This window comes from Marmota flaviventris, chromosome 6 (genome assembly GCF_047511675.1).
Source record: "Marmota flaviventris isolate mMarFla1 chromosome 6, mMarFla1.hap1, whole genome shotgun sequence".
Lineage (NCBI taxonomy): Eukaryota > Metazoa > Chordata > Mammalia > Rodentia > Sciuridae > Marmota > Marmota flaviventris.
The window spans coordinates 128,413,063-128,422,066 of record NC_092503.1 but is presented as its reverse complement, the minus strand read 5'-3'; the positions used below and the strand labels follow the sequence as shown (position 1 = coordinate 128,422,066).

The following is a 9,004-nucleotide window of genomic DNA, read 5'->3' as shown; positions in this document are numbered from 1 at the left end:
TTTCCTTGCTGCTTTTATTATAGGGAAACTTGCCTGCAAGCAAAGCAAAAGGTACAGAGGCAAAGCAAAGCTCCTTGCCTGAGCTACTAGCTTTATTTATATTCATAGGTTATCTTAGGTCATTGGTATGGTTAGTATATATTGTTCATTGTATCACTAGGCAGGTTACAGAGTTAGCAACATTATGCAGCTTATTCCTCAATTACATACTAAGTTGCAATGTGCAAGGTTAGGAGCTCTTAAGAAAGTTCATCATTGGGGCTGGGATTGTGGCTCAGCAGTAGAGTGTTCCCCTAGCACCGGCGGGACCTGGGTTCGATCCTCAGCATCACATAAAGATAAAGACAGTGTGTTGTGTCCATCTACACCTAAAAAATAAATATTTTTTTAAAAGAAAGTTCATTGTATAAAGTTACTGTTAGTGGATAGGTTTAGGTGCAGTGAAACATTGTGGTTGTCTAATAAGAGAGCTGAGTGTCTAGTGTCAGGGCTGATAAGACTCTAGCGTAAAGCCTCTTCATGGAGGGCATTACCATAGCAGTTAGGCATTGCACATGTATTAGTTATCTTACTAGTTCCTGGGAGAAACTGCAGAATATTCCAAGTATGGAAAACAAAATGCTTGTTATCCCTTGGATTTTGCTCACCAGAGTAAATTCACTGTCTTATACATTGAATCCTTACACTTGCCTATGATTTTTCACATAATCCACACTAACTTTTTTGCTGTTCAGCAAACAAAACACATTACCATTTTTACAATTTCCTAAGAATTTTTCTCCTCATGATTTTTACAAGACTAGTTCCCTTAGGTCTCTGCTCACATATGATACTTAGAGACACTATCCTGGCCATCTATAAATTAGCACTTTTCATCATTCTCCTTACCTTTCTTTATCTTTCTTAGTAACATTTATGACTACCTACATTTTATTGTATATTTGCTTATTGCCTGAGTTATGGATTTAATTATATCTGCCCCCAACTTATACATTGAAGTTATAAAAGTCTCAGTATCTCAGAATGTTACCATGTTTGAAAAAAAGAGTAATTGCTCTTGCAGTCATGATGAGTCACTAGAGTAGGCCCCAATCCAGTATGACTGGCATATTTGTAAGAAGGGGAGATCTGTATATAGACACAGGGAGAGCACCGGTGAAGATGATGGCAGAGTCTGGGGTAATAATACAAGTCAGGTTATTTCAGTGATTGCTAGCAAACCTCCAGGAAAGAGGATTGGACTAAAATTTCCCTCATAGCCCCAGAAGGAACCAGTTTACTAAAACCTTTATTTCTAATTTCCAGAATTGTGAGAAAAGAAATTTCTGTTTTTTAAACTGTCCAATTTGTGGTACCTTATTACAGCAGCCCTACGACAATAATCCATACTTCTGCATAATATATATTTTCTGCTATGTGTCTTAAAGTTGGGCAAATTTTTAATTTTTTCAGCCAAGAAAGGCTAGCTATTACTAGCACTGAACCCTTGATAAGATCTCTTTGAGAATAATAACCATTCATTTGGTGGCAGGTTAATCACTTGGGACCTTCTCTACCTTTCAGTGGGCAGAGACTCATCCTTACAGAGATTTATATGTATTCCAGCATGGTTTTGTCTTCCCTGTTGCTAGTAGCTCAGCTAATATCATCACTAAAGAACTTAGAGTTTCTGATATATTGAAATGGTATCTTGCCTTAACATCTTAGCCCTAAAGGATTTGTTCTTGCCACATTATATATTATATAGGAATGGCCAGTCTGTTTCCCCATAACTTTGCCAACAAAATAATTAGCAAAACTTGTAAATTATATGATACTATATTTTAGGAGGAGTACACTGGTGACTGAAATTGGAACTAGGTGGGAAAGCAACTGGAGTAGTGGAGACCTGCTAGCTCTTTGGAAACAAAGGTACACATGAGTTATAAGGGTGCAGGCTAGAGTAACTGTTGATATGACTGTAATTCATTGAGGGTGAGGTTTTGGTACTTTTTTTAAAAAAAAATTGCTAAAGGATACAGAATTGACTAAATCTATCCCTGTCAATCACTCTGACATTCTGCTTTATATGACATTTGTAAGGAAATTAAAAGGAACAGTAGCCAAAAAGACTTATTATAATGGTTAGCATTTATTGAACACTTAGTATCCTAAATATTTCATTTGTTATATTTTGTTTAATCCTCTGTGGGGCAATGAACAGAATATTAAAATATGATCTTGGGATCTCACTCTAGATTGCCTAGGAAGTGAGCTAGTGCACCTAACCTCAGCTTCCTATAGACCAGCACCTTACACTTCCTAATAGGAGGGGCTGAAATTCCCTACCAGATAGATAGTCCCCAGGTGGTAAGTAGATATCTTCAGATGCTTCCTTCTCTTTGCTAATGTCTAAACCCAGACAGCCAGGCAATCATGTAGTTTGCTTATTATTTTACTGCAAATTGGTATTCAAGGCTATCCTTTGAGAAGGCAGAACAGTTGGGTCAGAACTAGAACACCAACCTACTTCATGTCAAATGCATGGCCTTGGTTCATCTCTGTGGGATTATGAGAAGACTCCACTGGCTCTTGTGCCTGACTCTTGGTTCTAAGTTTCCTCAGTAAATTTTATTTCTTGGTTTGTACTACATGATATTGTAGATTTCATCCCCAAACCCCTTGTATCACATCCTTGCAGTAAATTTATGAGTTAGAGATTACCATTTATGTTTTCAAGGTGAGGAATATGAAGCACAGATAAGGTCACATAGGTAGTAAGTGGTAAGATTTGAAATTGGGTTGTTTGATTTTTGAGCCAATGATGTTAAAAACTTTGTTGAATAAAAGGGAACTGTCAATTTATAAAGAACTGAAAGAGCACTCCACTATTCAAAGAAGCACCAATGGAGAAGGTCAGTTCTCATGCAGAGGTTCCAAGTCTGAGTTGGAGCATGTAACCTGGCTTTTTCTTCAGTGGTGACTTTTGAAGTTTAGGCTCATGTCATCTCTGGACAGCTCATGGAAAAAATAATTTGGAAAAAGTGGCAAGTAAGATAACTGGTCTACTGAGAAGCCAGTCTCAGTGCCTTGGCTCAGAGAAGAGGAAAACCAAGACAAAGCATGGAAGATGGGTTTGTGTCTTTTAAAGTCTGAAAACACTTTCCATAGTAATCAAGACTTTGTTGATGTCCTAGAATTTGACCAACCAGATTAATAGTACCAGTAGTTAAGAAAGGGTCAAGTTGAAGCAGTTCTGGTCAGATGGGGTTGAGTATTTCCTTCCCCTTATAGTCCATTGGATTGTTTTTTTAAAAGAATATTCTCAGGCTTGCCTTAAGATTAGTTCTAATAGTATTTCTTTGTCTCACTAATTTTTCTATGTCAATTAGCAAAAGCTGAAAGGACAAAAAGATCATGTACCTTTGATTAATTTCTAGAAAAATCTGGTTCAGGGCCAGAATCAGGAGGATGTATCTCAGGAGGTTATAACCCAACGGATTGCCAACAGGACTTGGGAATTAAAACAGTTTCCAAGATTTTACAGAGAACTGTCAGATGTGTACTTGTTGGCATTCCAATAGAATATTTATTCTACTGTTCAAATTCTCATTAACTCATCCTGTAATTAGAAAGAAGGCAAAAATGTTTTGATGAACCAAATAACACTATATAATTTTTACTGACATGACATGCAAATGCTTGTTTTTCAGATTCCTTTATTATCACTTCAGAGATTTTTAAAATTAAGCTTCCTTGTGTGCTTTGCCAGTCAAAGAACCGAGTCATTGGTATCCAAAGCTAAACCTTGTCCAGATGCTAATGCTTTTGAATTAATGTAGATGAAAGAATTAATGTAGAAAGAATCCTCTCCCTGAACATGTCCCATGTATTGGGGATTGAACCCAGGGGCACTTAATCACTGAGTCACATTCTCACCTCTTTTTATTGATTTTGAGACAGAGATCTTTAAGTTGCTTTGGGGCCTCATTAAATTGCTGAGGTTGGTTTCAAATTTGCCATCTTCCCTGCCTCAGCCTCCACAGTTACTGGGATTATAGGCAGCTGTGCATTCAGTGCCCGGCAATATATAGATTTTTAAAAAATTTCTCTTAGTTTTCTAGTTTCCAAACATAAATATTTAGCCTTCTGTATCCCTTGGATTCAATCAATGCCAATTGAAAATATTTGGAAGAAACTTGCATTTATACTGAACATAGATTTTTTTCTTGTCATTCCCCAAACAGCACAATGTAACAACTACTTACATAGCATCTACATTACACTAGATATTATAAGTAATCTAAATATGTTTTAAAATATATAAAAGAATGTGTGTAGGTTATATGTAAATAATATGCCATTTAATTTGAGGGCATTGAGTATCCACAGATTTTAGTAACTTAAGGAGTCCTGGTGTCAATTCCCCACAGATATTGAGGGATGACTGTACTTAAGTATACCTTCAAGAAATGCTGTGAGGATTTGATAATATTATGCATGTGAAAGAAAAACAATATTATCTTTCTCATTTCCTAAGTCTTAGGTGTTTTGTATGTCTTCAAAGTTAACACAAACTGAAGTTGTTGCTCCAGTATTAATCATTTAATAAGGATCTTATCTATTCTTCAGATTCAATATTTTCATGAAGATTAATAAAAATCTATTCATTTATTAATTCTACAGACATTTACTGTTTTAATTCATGTCAGAAACTGATTAGACACAGCAAAATCAAACACTTATTGTTGAAAAACTCACCAATGCTTTTCCCTCAAATACAAATACAAACAAGTAACTAAAATAAAATGGGATAATGCCATAATACTGATATAATCAGGATTTTAAGGGAATTAAGAGATAAATTAATGATATTTTGGAGGACTTTTCAGATGATACAAGATTTTTAACTGGGCATGAAAGATTGAGTAGGAGATTTTTAAGTAATACATCAAATGTCTTATCAAGATTTGAGATCAGGTGTCATCACAAAGGAAAGTTGAAATCGTTTATAATATTCACAATTTCACCATTCTATACTTTATTGCCTTCCACAGTCCTAATAACACCATAAAGTTTATATTTCTTCATGCTTTTCCTGTCCTCTTTTACCATTTATAATTCTTCATTTTTATCAAGGCTAACATGACTGAAAATTTAAAGTTATCTGCAAAGAGGAATTACATTACAAGGAAGATATGATGTTTTCATAATGCAAATTTGAAAGAGAAGGTCATAAACTCTTAATGACTGTCTTTGAAATATCACAGCAAGGGCATCTTTCACATGAAGAGAGGATTTCCAATCTCTGAAATGGCTGACTTGTAGAGAAGTGAAGCAGTTTACTCTCCAGCTCAGGGATTTCTAAATTTGAATGTATTTGCTAGTAAAGTGAGAAGTGGGGGGAAACCACAAGGGTGCTAATTTTTTGTTTTGTCAATGAAGAACATCAAGCTTCCTTCCAAAAATTTACCATGTACTACCACCATCATTCAATACAAGAAAGAGCATTATAAAGCCAAATTGCATGAAGGGTATGGTATTATTAAATGCAACCTTTGTGGTGACTTCATTTAATCATGAGTGAAACTTCTTATTTTCCTAATTTTTCAAGATTTGTGGTGGTGGTGGTAGTGGAAAGTCTCTCATGGACTGACTCTAATTTGGAGTCCAACATTTAGGATATTTATCTAAGAATTCTGATTGATATCTATGTTCTTTTCCATATCTACCAGGAAGGAAAAGAATATAGATATCAAGGACATTCATTAAAATCTATAAAACTATGTTAATTTTCTGTTATGAGACACTTGATATCTCCCTATTCCCTACAATAGTGGTTCTTAAACTTCTGCTTGATCATAATCAACTGGGAGCTTATTTAAAAAAAATATAGTTTGCTGAGTCCATCCTCAGATTGTTGACTCAATATTTCTGGAATGAGGCTCAAGAACGTGCATTTCTAATAAGTTGCCAGGTGATGCTAATACTTCTGGTCCCAGAACCCCAGTTTCCTCCATGATAAAGCCCAAATTCCTTACCAGGTCATATAAGGGTTAGAGTTAAGTTACTCTAATAGAAAGCCCCCCAATACAGAGGCTTAATTAATATTACAAACAATGGAAGAATTTTTTCCTGTAATGGTCTGAAACTGTTGCTCTGCCAGTTACATACTTATTACTTTCTTTCTCATGTGTTCTGTTTCCATTTGCATGGTCCAAGTGAGATACCCTCCACATTTACATTCCAGCTAATAGGAAGGGGAGTGAGGAAGGTGATAGAAGTAGATTCGTGTGAAACCCATTACTTTCCTGACATTGTATTGGTGGAGACCAAGCTAAGAGTGTGATTTGCAGCATGGTGGCCATATATCTAGCTAAAACTTCAGGTGGAATATGTATTGGCAAATAGCCTCCACCACAAAGGCTGGTCAGCATTCTCGTGTGAATGAAGAGGAGTGTCATTTCTCATAGAGTAGTATGTCTTGGAAGAATAAAAACTGTCCAGATAACTCTACATGAACATAGATGTCCATGTGAAATTTTTCTTAATATCTTTTGCATAACACTATTACTGTATTTACTACATTTTATAATTAGTTATTTTATCCCATAGATATTTATGTATTTATGTCTCCATATCATTTCTCTATATTTCCTATTTAAAAAGTTGAATATTGTATCTAGTATAATTCTTGGTACATTGTACATGCCCAATAAATAAATAAATACATTTATTTATTAAATAAATTTAAATAAATGCATTGATTAGCTTCTATTGATAAAAGCAATTATTTACTTAGCTTGCAACACTCTGGTCTAATTTTTCCTTTTATTTCATGCTTTTGCTGAACATTTATCTATCACTAGTATTCTCTTCACTGCACTCTTCATATCTTTGTTTCTTAAAGTGTAGATTAGGGGGTTAAGGCTGGGTGTGACAATTGTGTAAAAGAGAGTAAAGAACTTTCCTTGCTCTTGGGATGTGGTATTCTGTGGCTTCATGTACATATAAATGATTGTTCCATAAAAAAGAGTTACTACTGTGAGGTGGGAACCACATGTATTTAGGACCTTTTTCCACCTTCCTGCTGATCTGATCCTCATCACAGCTCGAGTGATAACTCCATATGAAAAGAGAATTAGTGATAGAGGTACTAGAAGAAATACTACTCCAAGAGCAAAGACAACAATCTCAATTACTTTTGAATAGACACAAGCCATCTTGATCAATGCTGGCATTTCACAGAAAAAATTATCTACTTTCCGGTTCCCACATCTTGGCAACTTCAAAGTTAAGGAGCAAACAATTAAGGCACTGGCAAGGCCACCCAACCAGGAGGTCAGCACCATCTTTTGGCAAAGCTCAGGGTGCATTATTACTGTGTAGTGAAGAGGTTGACAGACAGCAGCATAGCGATCATAGGCCATCACAGCCAAGAGAAGACATTCTGTGGCTCCCAGGTCAAGGGCAAAGAAGAATTGGAGCACACACCCTCCATATGTAATAGATTTTTTGGGACCCCATAGATTTGCCAGCATCTGGGGGATAATGCTAGTTGTATAACAGAGGTCCAAAAAAGACAAATTAGATAAGAAGAAATACATGGGGGTATGAAGCTGGGTGTCTAGATAAGATACAAGAATGATGGCTGTGTTTCCTACCAGAGTCACAATATAGAAGATGAAGACAATCACAGAGATGATGCTCTCTAGCTGAGGTCGATCAGAAAACCCTAGAAGGATGAAGTCTGTTGTGGAACTTCCATTGCTTGTTTCCATTGTTCCTTATGAAAGCTAGGAGATAATATTATGGTAACCAAAAACAGAGTCAGCCTTAGGTAAAAACTGAAAATCTCTGACATTTGTCATAAGTATCCCCAACTTCCTTATATTCATGCATTTTTTCTATTTGTAACATCTCTTTTATTATTCAGTGCCCAGAGCCTTTCCATACTTAATTAAATCCAAAGTTGTTCTAACAATATGCTGAACTCAATCAGTGTATTCTAAATCACTGCAAAAGATTAGTATAAAATACCACCCATGGTTCTATGTATTTTAATTAAATAATGAAGCCATAAAGTGAATAATATAATTTAAGAGTAGAGTATATTTTGAGGATATTTTTCCTCCTAAATTATAACACTATCACTTCATTGTGATAAATCTTTCCCTTATCAAAGGAGTTGTGTTTGAGGTAAGAAGTAAAATAACATTTTCTTGGGATCAGCTCTACAATTTGGTAGCAGAATCACTTTCCAAATTTACTGCCTAATGTCTCATTCCAAGCATCATAATCACAATCACAACCAATCTCCTTCTCCCTATTTTTCCTACTCTCCAACATTTCAGGCTTTATAGTTATTGTATAAACTAGGCTGTTTTTTTTGTTGGTGTATTTTTCGTTGCTAGAAAATAAAAATCTTTCTTATTATTAACCTTTACTTACATGTGCAGAGGCCATTTTTCAAATACTTTAATGCCTAATATTATACATTCAGAGAAATCTCATGGATTTGTTAGAGTTAAAAATTGAACTAATTCCAGAGCCATTTGTCCACCACAAACGTATAACAACACTTGTCATCAACTCTTATTCACCTGTTCATTCACAGAATTAGCCAGGCTGGTAATGGAAACAATTGATAATTCATAAAATAATGTGAGTAGTATTTGTCCTTATGGAATTTATCAATTACATGGTGGATCTTCTGGTTGTTTTGGAACACTTTATATAAAACTAACACTTTTGACTCTAAAAGGAGTACTTAAAAAGGATAAAGGTTCCATCAGTTTCACCATTTCTGAACTAAGTCTCATATCATTAAATAGTTGGAAATTTTAGTTACTAAATTAATTAAAAATATTTTTTTTCTGCCAATAATTCCTGACCATATGGTATCTTACCTATGTATATAGTGTCCTCATGGTCGTATAATAAAAATCTTAATTTGTTGCAGTTATATAACTAAGATGAAGATAAATTATTTTGAGTAAATCACTGTTATACAAACTTTAGATAG

General features: G+C 35.0%; 1 protein-coding gene across 1 annotated transcript; it reads right to left on the bottom strand.

Annotated features, from left to right (window-relative positions):
- Nucleotides 1-3,239: 3,239 nt before the first annotated feature.
- On the bottom strand, nt 3,240-7,760 carry LOC114080547 (olfactory receptor 2W1-like). Its single transcript, XM_027922163.1, has 2 exons — nt 6,828-7,760; nt 3,240-3,266 (listed from the first exon to the last, which is right to left on the bottom strand). The coding sequence occupies exons 1-2, from the start codon at nt 7,758-7,760 to the stop codon at nt 3,240-3,242; spliced, it is 960 nt and encodes a 319-aa protein (XP_027777964.1).
- Nucleotides 7,761-9,004: the final 1,244 nt, after the last annotated feature.